Raw genomic sequence first — 19136 nt, forward strand, 5'->3', positions numbered from 1 at the left:
ATCAATATTTTCATAGTAGAAAATTCCTGCGAAAATTTTGATGGGCATGCAACCTGTGTGCTGTGAACCCCGGGCCCAGTTTCTGCTGTGCCACGCCGCCGAGCAATGCCGTGCGTACATTACATGAGGAATTTAGCAAAAAAGCAAACATGCTAAATGTTAGCATGCTAGCATCTAGCGTGATGGAACTCTATAGCGAAAGCGTCAAGGCGGTCCTAATTTTTCTTATTTTTTCAAAATGTTAAAATTTTCCTCATTTTGTCGTCTTTCTCATTTTTCTTCTTTTCCAGTTTTTCCGTATTTTTCTTATTTTTCTAGCTTTCTCTTATTTTTCTCGTTTCCCCCATTTTCCACACTTTTCTCATTTTCCTAATTTTCTTAATTTTTCTTATTTTACTGAATTTTATAATAATTTTTTTTCTCATTCATTCATTCATTAATTTTCTACCGCTTTTCCTCACAAGGGTCACGGGGGTGCTGGAGCCTATCCCAGCTGTCTTCGGGCGAGAGGCGGGGTACACCCTGGACTGTCTAATTTTTCAAATTTTTCAAATTTTTCAAATTTTTCAAATTTTCACATTTTTCCTGTTTTCTCATTTTACTCGTTGATTCCTACATTTTCACCAAAAGAAATCAAGCTAGCTAAAACGGTGTGGCCAGGAGGATTTGTGTTAAAAAAAAAAAATATATATATTGTTTTGGCCGCATTACTCGCACAAAAATGGAAAAATGGGAAGATTAAGATATAATAAGAATTTTAATAACTAAACATTTTGAGCAATATTAAGATGGGCTGCTCTGCACTGCAGAGCCCCCATTGACTGCTGATTGGCAGCTGTCAGTGGGGCCTGCATTGCAGTGCATGCCCATAATAAGATACAAATGAGGACACTTTTCCCACTCATCAATGGATCAGCCTTGGAGGAGGTCTGCAGGCTACCTATTGACATGATAAGATTGCACACAGTCGTGTATTCTTTCTTTACATAAGCAGATAGCAAACAAATTCAAGTGCATGTTGCCATACATTGGTGAACACATTGAAAAAAAAATCAAGAGCTTATGAACGATTCACAGTGTACAAAATGACTGCCTTGACTTGCTGTTTACTTGAACACGATATGACATGTTGCTTCATCCTGGTCATTTTGGACCTGGACTCTATTTGCTGACCTGAGTCAATAATGCAACATGTCAGTCTATCTGGTCCTGAAGCATTGTTGTGTTTTGTGTCGTAATGACAATGTGGAAGTCAGTCATTCTGTTGTGGATCAAACTTTAATATGAAAGGGTGAAGCGTCAGTCCGGTTAAGTAGATCCTCAGCCAGTAATCAGAATAAGTGACTTCCTGGAAGACAAATCCAGAGAGATAGAGGTTGCAAGGGTCTCTGCAGAAAGGAAGGGGGTCCGCTACCGCTCATTGTGAGATTACAAAAACAAAATGTCTGGCTTTCATAATGAGTCAGCGTTGTGACATCTGAAAAAGAAAACCCATCAACACACACTTTTCGTCCCCCTGTTCAGTTTGACGGTAACAAAGGGGGTCTCAGGTTGCATTTTGATTCTGTTCCTCATCCATGGTGAGTATTTGGTAAATGATAAAAGACCAAATATCACTTGTGTGTAGATATATGTACATTGTATCGACTAATTGCTCATTTATGTATGAATTTTGTACTCAACTAAACAATTATGCTTGTCTTGCTTGTCCTTCCAGATGATGCAAACCTTCCATTGTTTTCTTTTAACGTCCCTCTTTCTGTATTCTTCTGTGCTGACAATGCAGTGCAACCACTCACAATACCCATGGCCCGTAAAGGCCCCACAACTTTGCTGTGACAAGTGCCCACCAGGTATACATTCACCTTTTTGCAATCCAAGTGATAGCGTGCAGCTTGCGATCAATCAGACTGTGCATTCCAGGTCAACACATGATTCAGCGCTCATCAAGCAGTTGTGCTATCAACTGTGAACCTTGCACGGGCTACCGCTACTCTGATTCTTACAACGTGGAGATGAGCTGCAACGTCTGTAGGATGTGTGATAAACGTGAGTTGGTGCAGTTTTGTTTTTGTCCGTCTCGATGGTTTGTTTATATGGTGCACAGTTTGTGGTTTATGGTTACAAGAATATACAGCATCTTACTACAACTTCCACATTTTAGCAATACTGTATTTTAGTTTACTGTATTTCTTCTCATGGGACAATACTATCAAAATTACTTATTTACACCATGATAGTAGGGTGGAGCTACATGAGTGCTGCCCACTCTGGTGAGCTGTGGGTCAGACGAAAACACAAATTCAATCACAGAGGGTTTAATTAGCATCTTAATACGAGCAAGGATGAACTTATTTTTATTCATTCATTCATTTTCTGCCGCTTTTCCTCACGAGGGGTGCTGGAGCCTATCCCAGACAAACAACCATTCACACTCACATTCATACCTATGGACAATTTGGTGTCGCCAATTAACCTAGCATGTTTTTGGAATGTGGGAGGAAACCCATTTAAAAACCCACGCATGCACGGGGAGAACATGCAAACTCCACACAGAGATGGCCGAGGGTGGAATTGAACACTGGTCTTCTAGCTGTGAGGTCTGCGCGCTAACCACTCGACCGCCGTGCCGCCCTACTTATTTTTATACTATACTATATTTTAGTCGAGGCTGACTGCCCATGGTTCAAATAAAGGCCACGGTGTCAAGGCAGGACGTGGGAAGGAGGACCCAAAGGCAGAATTGGCAGGCACGGTTCAAGGTTCTACACGAAGGTGAGGGTCGATACACAGGAAGTCAGTCCAATAAGGCAAAGGTATCCAAGAGCGGCAGGCAGAAGGAGAGGTCGAAAGGCAGGCAGGGGTCGAAAACCAGGCGAGGAGATCACAAGGAATGCTAGGACAAGACATGAGAGTACAACGAACTTGCACCAGCCAGGAGGCATCAGAGGCAATAAATAGCAAGAAGGTAATCCTGGTGATGAGGGACACCTGAGCGCAATCAGGCAGGAGGCGGGGTCTCCAAGGTGAAGGCATGACACACGGTGCTACAATAACAACCGTATAAACAACCGTATACCTCGATAACATTCTATCTTTTAACAATATCATTTGATTTCCCTTCCAGCTAACATGGAGTATGAGTCACCTTGCCAAAAATCTTCCAACGCCGTGTGCAGATGTATAGAGGGCTACACATGCGTAGACCAAGAGTGCACAGGATGCTTCCATGTACCAGGAACCATCAAGTCCAACACTACAGGTACCTGAACCTTCAGCCAGTCTTCTTATAGTAACACATAATAAATTACGTATGTAATAAATAATGCCAAAATTTCCCTTTACAAACATATAGCTACAGTATCTAGCTAGCAATAACACATAATAAGGTAACAAGTCTAGTTTTGTGTGTGTTTTATGGCTGTGTTGAGGATCTGTTGGGTCTCGGAGAGGAGCAGGACAGAGATAGTAATCTGCCAATGAAACGACTCTTCTTTGGGGAGATGATGCTGTGCATTCCGTGATGCTGGTTGCCCTTGATGGAATAAAGTTCAACACATATATGGAGTTATTACTGTGCGAGAGGCAGGGTACACCCTGGACTGGTCGCCAGCCAATCACAGGGCATATATAGACAAACAACCATTCACACTCACATTCATACCTATGGACAATTTGGAGTGTTGGAATTTTGGAATGTGGGAGGAAACCAGAGGACTCGGAGAACATGCACGGGGAGAACATGCAAACTCCACACAGAGATGGCCAAGAGTGGAATCGAACCCGAGTCTATGGAGTTATTATATTATGTTATATTTTTGTGGATATTTTGCAAACATGTTTCTAATATTTTAGCCCCATTAAGTTTGGTAAACATCAGGGGCGTCACTAGGTTTTGAGGACTGGAGATGCACAGGATATGAATGAATATGTTAGACATTCGCAAAAAAATCAAAAAATCAAATAAAAAACAAATAAACAAAAACCAGGATATAGCATAATATATATAATAATCATTATTATATTATTAATTAGCCTATTATTATTACTATCATCATTCTTCTCCTTCTGATTATTATTACTACTACTACTAGTAGTAGTAGGCTAGTATTAGCCTGCTTATTGGCTTGCTTATTAGCCTGCTTTTGCCCAATTATATGAAATTTGTCAGAGATTTGTTTTGTTAAAAAAACAAACAAAAAATAAAAAATATGTTAGTGCTGAAGCCCCCCTAAGATAGCCCTAATGATGCCACTACCATCTACCAATAATCTTCCGTTGTTTTGTTTTGTGACTCTTAACATTGCTATTAAAGCATGGTATTTCACCCCTCCCTGTAAAAGTGCATTAAAGTCATTAAAGTGAAGTCTGGTCCTAGCATGAGTCAAACTGCCCAAATCACATGACATTGTGTTGATAATGAAGGATAGTCACGACAGTTGAACCAGCCACAAATGTACCAAAAAATAAACAATTGCCCCCTCTAGTGGATGACCTTATAATTTCTCTTACAGATGCAGTGGGATACCTGGTAGCAATTGTCCTCCTGTGTGCTGTCATTACTGTCATAGTCTTTCTCCGCTGTGTCAGATCCAAGCACGGTGAGTGTATCCTTATGTGATGTCATTCATCTAAAAATATTGTTTTTGTCGCTTATATGAGCGTACTCGTCAAACCAGTTGCAGTGATGCGGTGCACAGACCAAGAAGAGGAGGCGTGCAAGCCTGTCCAAGAGATGTGTGGCAAATGTGACCGAACAGGTGAAGTGTAATAATGGGGCATTTTTATCGGTTAAACATTGTATTACGTGTCGCTAAAAGATGTGTGTACATTTGTACACGGAGGCCAGGTATTAAAATACTATTCACTCAACCGCAGAGAGTACCATGCATCTATGTATTATTAGAGAAGATGTCTTGCCTTGTTGTTTCTATTTATATGTTTTTTTTTATTATTGTTTTCTATAATTGATGCAGAGGAGTTGAAAGTTTTCCATGCTTAAGTTTTGGCACATTATACAGTGGAACCTGTTTAGTATCCCTGGGATTGCCTGATTCATGTCCACATCAGACTTCGACCAGATACATAATAATAAAAGTAATAGTAATAGTAATAAAATATTTTTAACCTATACACCCGTTTGTTGACGTTTTCCTCCATTTTGGCAAATGGGTGCATTTTTTAACTGCGGAAAGGGGGATGAAAGATCGACTGGTGCTTCCTTTTCCTGTTCTTTTTTATTCATTTTGGACCACAAATCTGTTTTTGCAAAAACAGTCAAGCGATAACCCAATTTTCATAGAAATGACCCCCAGTGAATGTCTGCAAAAAATTCAATATTTATAAATGTAATACTTTCATAGTAAGAAATTTTTTAATGACTTTCTAAATACATTTTAATCATGATTAGAGCCCTGTAAACATAAAATAATACCCCTATAATAACCTTTGAACTTATATCATTCTTTGTTTACGCCACATTGCACAACACTGCAATCAGTGTCGGGGCATAAGAGACAGCTGCTGCTCACAGCAAGCTACTGAGCTAATTAGTTAGCCTCCAAATTACTTGTCCTAAGTGTTTCAAATAGAGGAAGAAGATCAAAGTAAGAAGCCAAAATATACCACTTCCACATGGATTGGGAGGAGAACTTTTTTTTCACTCTATATTCCCCCTGAAGCTAAAAGCCATTGTTCTGATATGTTTGACAACTTGCACCAAAGGGGGGGGGGGGCGTATTTTGAACCAATATTTAGTAATAGTTTTTTTTGTAGCAAAAAGGATGGTCCTAAATAAATTCAGTAGTGTGACATTGTTTGCCCTGTTCCTGGTTTCTTATTTTGGAAGTGTGGATCCCTCCAACACACTCCCTCATTTTTAAATTTTGTTATTTAAATAGCTTTATTGTCATGCAGGCCTGAGTAAAAAGTAAAAAGTAAAAAACTGAGAAAAAGTAATAAATACTAATCAATGACGATAGTACTTATTTTCTTGTTACATTCAAATTAAAATAACCGAGCTTTGCCCTGCAAGTGCATGTTACAATCTGGTTGTTTTATCCAAGATTGTGCTAATAAAAACCTTTTTCAAATACATAAAATTGTTCTTCTGTTCATTCAAATAAATCTGCATTCAAGTATGACATCCAATAATAAGTAAACAGGAGATGTGAGGCACACTAAATGATCCTAAGTGTTGTTTAGCTTGCAAGTTAGCATAGCTTTGATTGCAATGGCCCTTAAAGCGAAACAAACATTTTACAGTAAATATGACCGTATTCTGAATGAAGTCCACCATCAAACACATTGTGGACTTCAATGGGTCCCATTTGTGAACCTTGCAGTGGTTCCAGTGCCATAGTCCTTTTTTCATTCATCCATCAGAACACCTCCTCTTTGGAGACGTGCCACTCTTTACCTTCCTCCTGAGATGGGAAGAGCGTTGTTACTACTTTGCTGCTCATCTCCTCCTCCTCCTCAGAGAGGGGAACATTGGCTGAGCTCACAGGGTTTGTATAAAATATAGGAGGGTCTTGGTCTTCCTCATCTTCGTCCTTGTCTGCCGCTCTCCTGGCTTCCATGACGGGGCCCACTTGGCCGGTGAAGTGACTGAGCCAGCTGAAGATGACCGTGCCTGCATTGTGGACATGCACGGCACCTGCAGAATAAAAGGAGTCAACACGTGGTAGCTAGCTAAGATGGACGCATGGGTTTCCTACCAGATGGGTCGATGGGGAAATGCTCCTCTGCATCCTTGCCTGCAACATCAGCACCACCCTGGAAAGGAAGCATCAGTTATAAGGTGCTGGAAATGAAAATGTTGGTGAGTATCTCGAAATAATCTTACAATACAGCCGCTGAAGCTGAATACTGTGTTTGAGCAAAATACTACTCCATACTACTACAGTTGTACACTTCACTCACCTTGTTATGTAACTTCACCACAGCTGGAAGACACAAAGCATATGGATCATCAGGTTCCAATCAATTCATCAATAATGAACTGATCGGCCATCATACCTCTCTTCAAGCAGGTTTTATCTTGGGGCCGACAGATGCAGAACAGGATCGCCACGGAGACGGCGACTAAGATGGCTGCCGGACACATGATGGCCGCCAGGTGGATGGTGTTCCTCTCTGCTGTCTCACAAGAACATTTGACGACATTCAGGTGTTGTTTCATTCGCTTTATGTAAGTAAACGCTCACCTCTGTCAACATGTGTGTTGTATCCATGCTGAGCATCATACCTAGGTGATATTTAGCCACAAATATGTCAAAATGAGGGCATCTGAGAGATTATCGGGTGATTTTTTAATGTGTGAGTGAAATAAAGCGTCACTCACTCTGGAAAGAACAATCTGGCAGAGATGCTGCCGTCTCCTGAGGACGAGGGAGAAGGAGTCTGTTTGTCTTCATCTGAAGTGACAGCAACTGTTGTTGTTGCTGAAAGACAAAAAGCAGGGTTTTAATCAAGACAAATTAGTGGAAACTTTGTAAAGGTTAGAAATGATTTTACATTATAAAAAAATATTGTTTGGCACTATTTATTGATTTATCTAAGCCATTTGATACAGTTCATCACACATTTTTAATTGATCGATTACTCCGGATTGAACATCCCCAAAGGAGTACCTCAAGGTTCTGTCTTAGGACCCTTATTATTTGCTATTTATATCATTCCTTCATTCATTTTCTACCGCTTTTTCCTCACAAGGGTCGCTGGGGGTTGCTGGAGCCTATCCTGTTCGCCAGCCAATCACAGGGCACATATAGACAAACAACCATTCACACTCACACACTGTACCGATGGATAATTTGGAGTCGCCAATTAACCTAGCATGTTTTTGGAATGTGGGAAACCCACGCATGCACGGGGAGAACATGCAAACTCCTTACAGAGATGCCCGAGGGTGGAATTGAACCCTGGTCTCCCAGCTGTGAGGTCTGCGCGCTAACCACTCGTCCGCCGTGCCGTCCGCTATTTATATCAATAACTTGAAAATGTATCCAATGCCTTTTATCACTTTGGCACGATACAGACTGAATTGAAAATGTCATATCTGGTCTCAGTCAAAGCCTTTCATACTATTTTGCACACTAGGCGGCCAGAAACCCATGAGCAATGCTTGTGTTTTTATTTATTTATTAATTATCTTACGTTTTTTTTGGGACGTTTTATCTCTGTATTTATCATGACGTGTGCTATTTGACCTCTTGTAAATGAGATAATGATTTCAATGTTTTTTTTATCTGGTTAAATAAAGGTTAAGTAAAAAATAAATAAATAAAACAGACAGTTTTGGAAATACGGCTGGAATAGGTGCAGATTCTTGGAAGATCTAAAAAGATTTCTGTGTTAGTTATTGTGTGTAGCTGCTCTACAGGAGTCCACAACTCAATACAAAGAAAATGAAATGGTCCCCTTTCAATAAAAGGTACATTTTTGTAGTTAGAGCATAGAAAGCCAGTTTATGACTTCATAAATAAGGTTTTTATCTTTATCAGACCCATGAAAAGACACACCTAAAGTCAGCATTACACTCCTATTATTACTTGTTTACATCACATTGCACAACTCTGCAGGGACTCGAGGAGGCCGTTTGCTATTTTAAGCTTAAAAAGTAAAAAAAAAAACTACCACTTCCACATGAAATGTGAGGAGAACTTGTTTTCATTCTATTATGTTGGACATGCCATGGATGACTTCCTGTGGTGTTAAGGTAATGCAATGTTAGGTGTCATTACTGCCACCTAGTGACCAGAATACTACATATTTACCATTTTTATGAGAATTTTTTGTGTTGTCAGTCTGGCATGTTCAGCAGCCACCCTTCTCGCCGTTTTTTTGTTTGTTTCTTGAATTTTTTTCTCCTTAATCATGGACTATCTTAGTCAGAACTTTTTCTGAAATCCCTACTCGAAGGATTCTCACATGCGAGAACAATATGTGGCATTTTCGCTCTGACTTCACTTGCCGTCTAGCTATGAATACTCTTATTTACCCACCAACTGCTTGTGCTGGGAACAAGTGCGACAACTGTGAATGTGACATCACGTCATTTTGATTAATAGGATGCTTACAGACTGCAGCATGCATTGCCATAAATAAGCTTTGTGAGGGCCTGGTTGCCGTTGGCGTGCACGACAATAAAGTCAACCACAGCAGTGCTCAGTATGTGATTTACCCAATATGGTCACGTCCCTTCTCTTGACACAGTTCCTGCAGTTCTCGGTATACGGAACCACGTCGATGCAGTGAAAGCCAGCTTGGCATGCACACTTGAGATTTGACCTGCTGGTACAGTTGGCAATCACCTTCTGGTTAAACTCTGCAAGAGACAAAAAGAAACATTATATAATGGGATTTAATTGGAGGCATAACAATAAAAACAATAAACAATAACAATAATGTGCGTTAGCAGGACTGTATGGGAGTTTTCCTCTGCATTTCTTAGTAGTTATTGCATAATCCTTAATGATAAAATGCATCATAAATGGTATGTGTGTGGATATTTTGTATGATTTAGTTTACACCAATCATCAACATGATGTAAAGTCAATAACTGTCAATCAAACTCGGGAAAAATATGAGTAATATTGGAAATGTGCAGGAAAGAAAAGTGGGGGTTCGGAGCACTTCAGAGGGTGACCAATCACAGTGGAGTGGGCGTGCCCGGCGGTAGAACAAATTAAAACATACTGTTTTGAAAATCGGCGGCACGGCTGTCGAGTGGTTAGCGCTCAGACCTCACAGCTAGGAGACCCAAGTTCAATTCCACCCTCGGACATCTCTGTGTGGAGTTTGCATATTCTCCCCGAGCATGCGTGGGTTTTCTCCGGGTACTCCGTATAACGTAATATAATAACTCCATAGACTTGGGTTCGATTCCACTCTTGGCCATCTACGTGTGGAGTTTGCATGTTCTCCGGGTACTCCGGTTTCCTCCCACATTCCAAAAACATGCTAGGTTAATCGACGACTCCAAATTGTCCATAGGTATGAATGTGAGTGTGAATGGTTGTTTGCCTATATGTGCCCTGTAATTGGCTGGCGCCCAGTCCAGGGTGTACCCCGCCTCTCGCCCGAAGACAGCTGGGACCCTCGTGAGGAAAAAGCAGTAGAAAATGAATGAATGAATGCTTTGAAAATCCATGAAAATACAGCTGGAATAGGTGCAGATTCTGGAAGATCTAGAAAGCTTTCTGTGCGTGGCATTGTGTGTAGCTGCTCTATAGGAGTCCACAACTCAATACAAATAGCCCAAAATGAGCATAGTAGGTCCCCTTGATGCTTTACCAGGCCTGCAGTCGCCGTAGCAACGATGGCAGCTGTCCTTGTGGTTCCAAACTGTGGTGTAGCTCCATGCGGGACACGGCTCGCATTGCTCACAAGTTTTCTGGAACTCACCTGACACAAGAAGAGCGACACGTTGACGACAGGATGACGGAGAGCATACTGAGGCAGGATGTGGTCACGGACCGATACCGCTTCTTTTGTCAGCATTAAGACAAACATATGAAAAGAAGATGAAAGCTGCATTTCCAAGATTTAGCAAATATAAATAATAGCTATAGCTATAGTTAGCCACCATTTCATAAGCGGCTAAGTTGAGGACGATACATATTTAAACAAAACACAATGCAAAGCAAATACAATGCAAAATACACAAACCTTTTTCATGTAAAAAAACAAAAAAAGCTGGACTGAAAAAAATACCAATATTAATATAATATTTTTTATCTGCTAGAATGTCATTCTGCAGTGAAAATTGCTGTGATGGCAAGAAAAAATGCAATATTTTTTTCACTAAATAACACCAAACAACAAGGATGCAAAACATAACAAACATATAGACCATAAACTAAATAAAATGAGTTCAGGTTTTTGGAATAACAACCAAAAAAGAGTGAATTTGAATTCAGAATTCAACTAATTTCTGTGTCTAAAATACATAATAAAAGTTACAATACAATACAATGTAAAGATCTAAACATGACAGAATACGGAAGTCAAAAATGTCAAGTTATATAAAAAATGGACAACAACCTGGCCTGAAAATGCTGCATTTTGGGCATAAAAACATTCTATTGTGCCAAATGTGGAAGAATAAATGGATTCATCTAAATTACAATCAGCAACCAAAATTCCACAGCAACGTCTGAAGCATAATTCGACTGAATTTCGGGAAAAAATATATCTCTAAATGTGCTCACAATCATGATAAATTCCATCAAAATGTCAGACAAAGTTTTTTTTCTCACCTGGAGGGCACATTTTGCACACTTTTTGCTGGATGTAGGAGTCCTTCTCATTCTGTGTGCACAAATCAATGCATATCGTAGGTCATAGTGCATCAGTACCATAAAGATAACTTGTATACAGCTATAATAATACCAATATGGATGGATGGTACTGTATGGATTGCAAATGAAAATAAAAAGCCAAGAGGAAGTCCACTTACCAGCGGTAAAGTGAGTAGCAGTTGTGCAGATGACAACAGCACACCCACTAAATATTGCACTTTCAGGCCCATCCTGTGGATATCCAGTCATGTTAGCTTGTTGATATGATAATGTGAGGAAATTAAACGATTTTTTTTTTTTACCTTACGCTGCACCCCTCCCTGTATAACTTGTTACTTGCTTGTTACTTACTGGTGTGACTGGTGTCTCCTCATTCAGCCAACCTTGCTGTCACTCTTTCCTCCACGGCTTACGTTTCCTCCACCCACTGAGCACCAGCAGCATCTCAACACACTTGGCCTCTTTCCGTGTCAAGTGTGCTCACTTCAGATGCAAAACATCAACATGCATCTTTTTTACAGGAAATAGGGCAACAAATAAAAAAATAGACTTTTTCTCTTTTTTTTAAAGCCGCATTTTAAGGGGATAAAATAAAGACAATAATAAAAATATAAAAAAATAATGGGCATTTTTCATATATTAAGACATATATATATATATATTTTTGGATTCCCATTCAAATGGGAAAATCAAGCAAATCAAGTAAAATAAGAAAAATATGACTGTAATCTAATAAGATCCAATATAAGAAATTGATTCTGCTAAAAACATTTTTAAAAAGTGGTTGATAGCTATAATGTACCCCACCAGACATCCTCTGTGTTTTCTCTTTTTTTTTTTTAAAGCCGTATTTTAAGGGGATAAAATAAAGACAATAATAAAAAATATTTCAAAAATAATGACAATTTTCCAAATATTAAGACATTTGTGTTTGAATTTTGTGATTTTTGACAAAAAACGTAAGGGGGGGTATGTCATTTTTTTCTGTTTTTTTCTACTTGTTCTAATGCACTTTTCTGGTCAAAAACACCGTGGAAACCTCACGCACACTCAACAGGGGCACGCGAAGCACCCAAAAATGGCAAAAAATGCCAGAATTTGAAATTCACGATTTTTGACAAAAAACGTAAGGGGGGGGGGGGGGGGGGGGGGGGGGGATCGTTTTTTTCAACTTGCTTCTAATGCACTTTTCTGGTCAAACACACAGTGGAAACCTCACACACACTCAACAGGGGCCCCATAAGCACCCAAAAATGGCATAAAATGCCAGAGTTTTAATTTTGTGATTTTTGACAAAAACGTAAGGGGACGGTGTATCGTTTTTTTCAGTTTTTTTCAACTTGCTTCTAATTCACTGTTCTGGTCAAAAACACCGTGGAAAACTCACACACACTCAACAGGGGCACCAGAAGCACCCAAAAATGGCATAAAATGCCAGAGTTTGAATTTTGCGTTTTTTGACAAAAAATGTAAGGGCGGCTGTCGATTTTTCGCCTTTGTTTGAGTTGTTTAAATGACACCTTCCTGGTCCGGGAAATGGACAAAACGCACAACACTTTAATCATGGGTCCCGGTAGGACCTAAAGAAGGCAAAAAATCCCACTTTTCTGACGCTTCGTTTTTTGCCCGTTTTTCAGGTCCGCGGCTGTCGTGAATTCTCCTTTTTTGAGGTGCCAAAACAACACTTTTCTGGTCCGGGAGGTGCACAAATCCCACCACACATTAATCATGGGTCTTGGCAGGACCTAAAGAAGGCAAAAAATCCCACTTTTCTGACGCTTCGTTTTTTGCCCGTTTTTCAGGTCCGCGGCTGTCGATTTTTCGCCTTTGTTTGACTTGTTTAAATGACACCTTCCTGGTCCGGGAAGTGGACAAAACCCACCACACATTAATCAGGGGTCCCAGCAGGACCTAAAGAAGGCAAAAAATCCCACTTTTCTGACGCTTTGTTTTTTCGCCCGTTTTTCAGGTCCGCGGCTGTCGTGAATTCTCCTTTTTTGAGGTGCCAAAACAACACTTTTCTGGTCCGGGAGGTGGACAAATCCCACCACACATTAATCAGGGGTCCCGGTAGGACCTAAAGAATCACATTTGCAAATATATGCAACGTATGCAAATATATATGACATTTCTATATTTAATGAATTAATGTGTAACCATTATGATGCTTCAGTTGCTCATGGGACTTTTTGGTTAGTAAAACATCGGTCTATTTGGCTGTGAATTACACAATATACATACAGCAGATGGAAATGTTGTGACAATAAATAAATATAAATAATTCAATTCAATAATGTTGCCTTTGAAATAACTCAGAAACACCTTCAGACTACAATCTTAAATATGTTATTCAAGGCAAAAAAAAGAGCGTTTCTTTTAAGATGCGAAGATCCAAAGCCTCACACAATTCCTTTTGCAGGAATTACACAATATATTACACAATATACATACAGCAGAGGGAAATGTTGTGATAATAAATACATATAAATATTTCAATTCAATAATGTTGCCTTTGAAATAACTCAGAAACACCTTCAGACTACAATCTTAAATATGTTATTCAAGGCAAAAAAAAGAGCATTTTTTAAGATACAAAGATCCAAAGCCTCACACAATTCCTTTTACAACTTCTTATTCTATGAGGATTTGTAGTTTTTAATTGCAAAAACTGCGAGTTTGATGATTGATTTAAATCCAAGCTGTATTGCTTTTCAAATAAATCAATACTGCTCTGTCCAGGGTGTCTCCACACGCTGTTTCAGTGTCATTCCCAGGCCATCAGTAGCTTATGGAAAGGTACAAAGGCACCATGGCCGGGTTTGCTGCACAGAACACAGAGAGAAACCTGAACTGAATGTCATAGGTTTATTTAAAATGCCTCCTTAACTCATTTTGTAGTCCAAATGAATGAAAATTGGATGGAATATTTCTTGTAAGAACAGTAACTTTACCACCTTACCAGTCAAAGTAGCAGTGTCCCTTATGGTGGCCGTCCCGCACGCCGTGATCAGGCGCCTGCAGCTCCACGCCAATGTGGAGTTCTGACTCCCCCTGCAGGTGACCCAGGAAGCGAACGCTACCTGTGCTGATTCGCCCTGAAGGCAGCATAATTCTGACACGGTGACCCAGCTGCAGATCCATGGGAGAGTGGGGGACGAAAACTCGGTGCGGTCCTAAAGATCTTCCTGATCTTACACTTGGAGTGGGGAGAGGTAAGCACTGTCGTCATGTAATACAATGCACATGTTTTCATCCTAAGGTGAGGCTACCGTGGGTTCAGTCAGTCTGTAAATGTGATGTCATCATTCTTGTTAATCAGAGAATTCATTCATTCATTTTTTACCGCTTTTTCCTCACGAGGGTCGCGGGGGTGCTGGAGCCTATCCCAGCTGTCTTTGGGCGAGAGGCGGGGTACACCCTGGACCGGTCGCCAGCCAATCACAGGGCACATATAGACAAACAACCATTCACACTCACATTCATACCTATGGACAATTTGGAGTGGCCAATTAACCTAGCATGTTTTTGGAATGTGGGATGGAAACCGGAGTACCCGGAGAAAACCCACGCATGCACGGGGAGAACATGCAAACTCCACACAGAGATGGCCGAGGGTGGAATTGAACCCTGGTCTCCTAGCTGTGAGGTCTGCGCGCTAACCACTCGACCGCCGTGCCGCCCCTAATCAGAGAATAAAACACAGAAATCTCATAAGAGAGACACTTGCAATACTTCCATCATCCTGATGGTGGTGGTGTCCGTGAGCTGGACGGGGCTTGTAACGGATGTTCTTCCACAGAGGAAAAGCCAGAGTTAGCTAGCTAGAGCTAGCAGAAAAAAAAAATAATTCCATACATTTCTCATTCTCTGCTGAATGAATGAATGAATATGACTGCCATTAAGAAGTATTATATACTCAAACTCATATTTTAATATTAATACAGATTCTTTGTTGTAAAAGTCTGATCATCTCCTGGTGAGCTTGGATATATAATAATTATAATAATAATAATCCTAATCCTCCATTTTAGCAGCATAATTCATCAATTTCTTCAGCAGAGCATGTAAATATATTTAATACATTTGACTTGCTGCTGCCCACCTGATGCTGCTGTAAAAAAAAAAAACAAAACAAAACAGGCTTTTCCTGTCTATGGAAGGACGGCAGTGACAAGCACTTTCCAGCTCAAGCAAGCCCCTGCCCCTTTAGAATGAGAAAAATACGGCAAGCACCTTTCTTATAATATGTCACTGTATTTTATTGTGTAATTAATTAATTAATAATATAATAATAATAATAATAATTAATTATTATACAATAAATTATATAATAATTAATAAAAAATAATTTATAAAATAATAATTTATAAAAATAACAATTAATAAAAATAAAAATAATACGGCAAGCACCTTATAATATGTGACTGTATTTTATTGTGTAATAATTAATAATAATATAATAATGATAATAATTAATTATTATATAATAAATTATATAATAATTAATAAAAAATAATTAATAAAAATAATAATTAATAAAAATAACAATTATTATATTATAATAATAATAAATAATGTCACACCTACATTAAGAAAGACATTAGAAAGACATGGTGCAATATTATTTTGAGTGCACTCGGTCATTAGGCAGGGGACAGGGCTTGGGCACTAAGCTGAGAAGAAATGCTTGCGGGAGCCTCATCTTACTTTTCTGCCATGTATTTCATTTGAAAATGTGCAAATTCAATGATTTCTACTTAAGAAAATTAAAAGAATTATTGGAATCATACAGAAAATGCATTTAAAATATGGTTCAATTGTTAAAACTTCTGAAGTACCTCATTTTGTGGTCTTATATAGTACAACTTTGATATTTACTTGACTTTTGTTATTATTTCTAAGCAGAGTAAACACCAGGGTTTGTTTTTTCAGGGTCCCAAACACAGTATACTTTTATCCTACACTCACTGAATGTGTCACTAACCTTGATGCTGAAGAACAGGATGAGGTGGCGCTTGATGCTGTTGACAAATATAAGTGGCTTCCCTGTGATGTACCATCAGACCCTCTGTCATGGAGCATCAGCCGAGAGACATTGAAGGCTAATTTGAGAAGACACACCAATGATAGTGACAAAAGGACCTGATCGGAGAGTAAAGGAGTGCCATATTTGAACTTGCATTTGCTGGAAGACTCGTCCAATATGTCTCCATTGTCCACTATTGGTTGTACTCTCATCAGGGCTCCTGTGTCAAAGATGACCTGAAGGACATAAGAACATATATGGTCATCAGTCATGATGATAAACAAGTCAAACAAATGGTACACACATGATTGCATAGCTCTTCCTGTTTCCTTTGCAGCTCCGCAAACCTCCTTTCCCATGATGCTCTCTCGCAGGCGATCCTGGTTTTGAGCGACAGGATGTCTTGCTCGGTTTTGGTCAGTCGCTTCTGAAGGGTTGCAGTGCGGTCAGGGCAGCCCGGTATGGCGGCCACCATCTTGCTGTCAGAACCTGACAATAGCAGGTAAATCAAATCATGAAAAGAGTCTTTTTAGTGTTGCTATGAATGAAATGAAATAAATGAATGAAATAAATGTTGCATTTCAAGAGCATCCCTTTTTTTGAGTGACAGACGGGCTTAATTTGAATTTTATTTAATTTTGTTATGAAGTGGATCGTTTTAATTATTTGCAGTTATATCACAGTTCAGAATATTAAAATGTAGCCCAAGAATTTAGTACTTTTGCTTTATTTTAGTTTTATTTTGTTCAAGATTTGTGCCACCTTGTTATGGGCCATGTCTTGCTATTGAAAAAAAATGAAAAATCAGTTTCATTCATTCATTCATTTTCTACCGCTATTCCTCACGAGGGGTGCTGGAGCCTATCCCAGCTGTCTTCAAGGCGGGGTACACCCTGGACTGGTCGCCAGCCAATCACAGGGCACATATAGACAAACAACCATTCACACTCACATTCATACCTATGGACAATTTGGAGTCGCCAATTAACCTAGCATGTTTTTGGAATGTGGGAGGAAACCGGAGTACCCGGAGAAAACCCACGCATGCACGGGGAGAACATGCAAACTCCACACAGAGATGGCCGAGGGTGGAATTGAACCCTGGTCTCCTAGCTGTGAGGGGTGCTGGAGCCTATGCCAGCTGTCTTCGAGGCGGGGTACACCCTGTACTGGTCGCCAGCCAATCACAGGGCACATATAGACAAACAACCATTCACACTCACATTCATACCTATGGACAATTTGGAGTCGCCAATTAACCTAGCATGTTTTTGGAATGTGGGAGGAAACCCACACATGCATGGGGAGAACATGCGAAAAATTAGTTTTATTTTGTTAAATGAAGTGATTATTTACATTTGCATCTCTTTTAAAAAAGTGTACTTTTTGTGTGTTTACAATGTAACAATTTGGAGTTTTACTTTTACTTGAAAAACAGATCTCAAAAGTCAAACAGCTTCAAACCATCATCATGCAAAATAATGGGCAAATCTTGAGACATTTTAACGTTTTAATTGATTAGATATACACCAGCATCTGATATCTCCAAATAGGTATTGTATTTGTATAAGATTTTATACATGGCTAAACAGTCCTCATTATTCTTACCTATAGATTGTTTATGATGACAGTCTTTTTCCACAATTGTGTGATTTTCCTTTGGTAGAAACCGGACTGCATTGTATGGGCAAATCTAAGATGCGAAATGTCAAAACAAAGCATTACTTTTTGCATCGTTATATGAGTTATGTCACGACTGCAGATCACTCTCACCCAAAGGAACCTGCAGGTGCACAGTATCCCTTTGAAAGTCCATGTGAACACACTCCACAGCATACATGCCATGGTGGTGCAGCATCTTCTCACATGGCGACCATCTGCCTGAGATTAGCAAGCCAAATGATCATAAAATATGAAATATTAAGACATGGTGAAGTGGTTGTAACTGAGACAAAGCTGGACACTGACCTTATCTTGAGGCTCAGTTGAAGGACATGAGGAAAACCAGCTCAAAAATATGAGGTCAGACGGGGACGTCAGCACCCCATTTCTGTCAGGTGGGTTACGTTCTATCCCAGTCGCCACTGAATGCTAATGTTGCGTAGAGGCAGTGTGGGTGACCTGTTGCTATGCGCCTGCTGCCGCAGACAACTGCTGGCTGCGTAAATCGGATCTAATCCTCTTAAGTCATGGACTTGCTTAATTTGGTCCACTGAGCCTTATACCTATAAACAATGTCAGTAAGCCTGCCCTTGATTTGCAAGTCTTCTCACAGGCAGCGTCTATTAAGACCAGGGCTGTCCAAACATTTCCCACCCACCATACAGAAAACATTAAAGGATGCTAAACCCAACCAACTGGAGGTTAATATGCTAAGATCAGAAGATGCTGAACAAAAACATCCAATATCTTAGCACATTTGTGTAACATCACAATATATCTCAGATTAAAATATTCATTTCACTCATTAATTTTCTAACGCTTAGCCTCACGAGGGTCGCTGAGGGTGCTGGAGCCTATCCCAGCCGTCTTCGGGCGAAAGGATGAGTACACCCTGGACTGGTCGCCAGCCAATCACAGGGCACATATAGACAAACAACCATTCACACTCACATTCATACCTATGGACAATTTGGAGTCGCCAATTAACCTAGCATGTTTTTGGAATGTGGGAGGAAACCGGAGTACCCGGAGAAAACCCGCGTATGTGTGGCGAGAACATGCAAAACTCCACAAAGAGATGGCCGAGGGTGGTGACATCCCTTTAAGCAGGGGTCTCAAACACGCGGCCCGCGGGCCAAATG

The 19136-nt window shown here is 39.9% G+C and overlaps 3 protein-coding genes across 6 annotated transcripts; 1 reads left to right on the forward strand and 2 right to left on the reverse strand.

Annotated features, from left to right (window-relative positions):
* The first annotated feature begins 1447 nt into the window (after positions 1–1447).
* cd27 (CD27 molecule) lies at positions 1448–5112 on the forward strand. 2 transcript variants are annotated; one of them, XM_058053685.1, is made up of 6 exons: positions 1448–1580; positions 1718–1853; positions 1924–2049; positions 3128–3262; positions 4515–4601; positions 4680–5112. In XM_058053685.1, the coding sequence occupies exons 1-6, from the start codon at positions 1578–1580 to the stop codon at positions 4769–4771; spliced, it is 579 nt and encodes a 192-aa protein (XP_057909668.1). In that variant the 5' UTR covers positions 1448–1577; the 3' UTR covers positions 4772–5112. The 2 variants fall into 2 exon arrangements, with proteins under 2 accessions (XP_057909668.1, XP_057909669.1); XM_058053686.1 differs by having other exon boundaries at positions 1516–1580; positions 1787–1853.
* Positions 5113–5834: 722 nt separating this feature from the next.
* Positions 5835–11726, reverse strand: si:dkey-260g12.1 (uncharacterized). The gene is made up of 11 exons (XM_058053642.1): positions 11658–11726; positions 11465–11537; positions 11265–11316; positions 10300–10410; positions 9188–9331; positions 7346–7445; positions 7209–7249; positions 7021–7140; positions 6925–6947; positions 6720–6777; positions 5835–6658 (listed from the first exon to the last, which is right to left on the reverse strand). Exons 1-11 carry the CDS (start codon positions 11678–11680, stop codon positions 6381–6383), a joined length of 1023 nt encoding a protein of 340 aa, XP_057909625.1. The 5' UTR covers positions 11681–11726; the 3' UTR covers positions 5835–6380.
* A 1687-nt stretch (positions 11727–13413) lies between these two features.
* On the reverse strand, positions 13414–18468 carry LOC131105401 (CAP-Gly domain-containing linker protein 2). Of its 3 annotated transcripts, XM_058053463.1 has the most exons (8): positions 18301–18467; positions 18106–18227; positions 17941–18025; positions 16637–16821; positions 16487–16568; positions 16291–16408; positions 14266–14502; positions 13415–14128 (listed from the first exon to the last, which is right to left on the reverse strand). In XM_058053463.1, the coding sequence occupies exons 2-8, from the start codon at positions 18175–18177 to the stop codon at positions 14071–14073; spliced, it is 837 nt and encodes a 278-aa protein (XP_057909446.1). In that variant the 5' UTR covers positions 18178–18227; positions 18301–18467; the 3' UTR covers positions 13415–14070. The 3 variants fall into 3 exon arrangements, with proteins under 3 accessions (XP_057909445.1, XP_057909444.1, XP_057909446.1); XM_058053462.1 differs by having other exon boundaries at positions 13414–14128; positions 16291–16568; positions 18106–18213; positions 18301–18468; XM_058053461.1 differs by having other exon boundaries at positions 13414–14128; positions 16291–16568.
* Between the last annotated feature and the right edge of the window lie 668 nt (positions 18469–19136).

Source organism: Doryrhamphus excisus, chromosome 17 (assembly GCF_030265055.1).
Source record: "Doryrhamphus excisus isolate RoL2022-K1 chromosome 17, RoL_Dexc_1.0, whole genome shotgun sequence".
NCBI lineage: Eukaryota > Metazoa > Chordata > Actinopteri > Syngnathiformes > Syngnathidae > Doryrhamphus > Doryrhamphus excisus.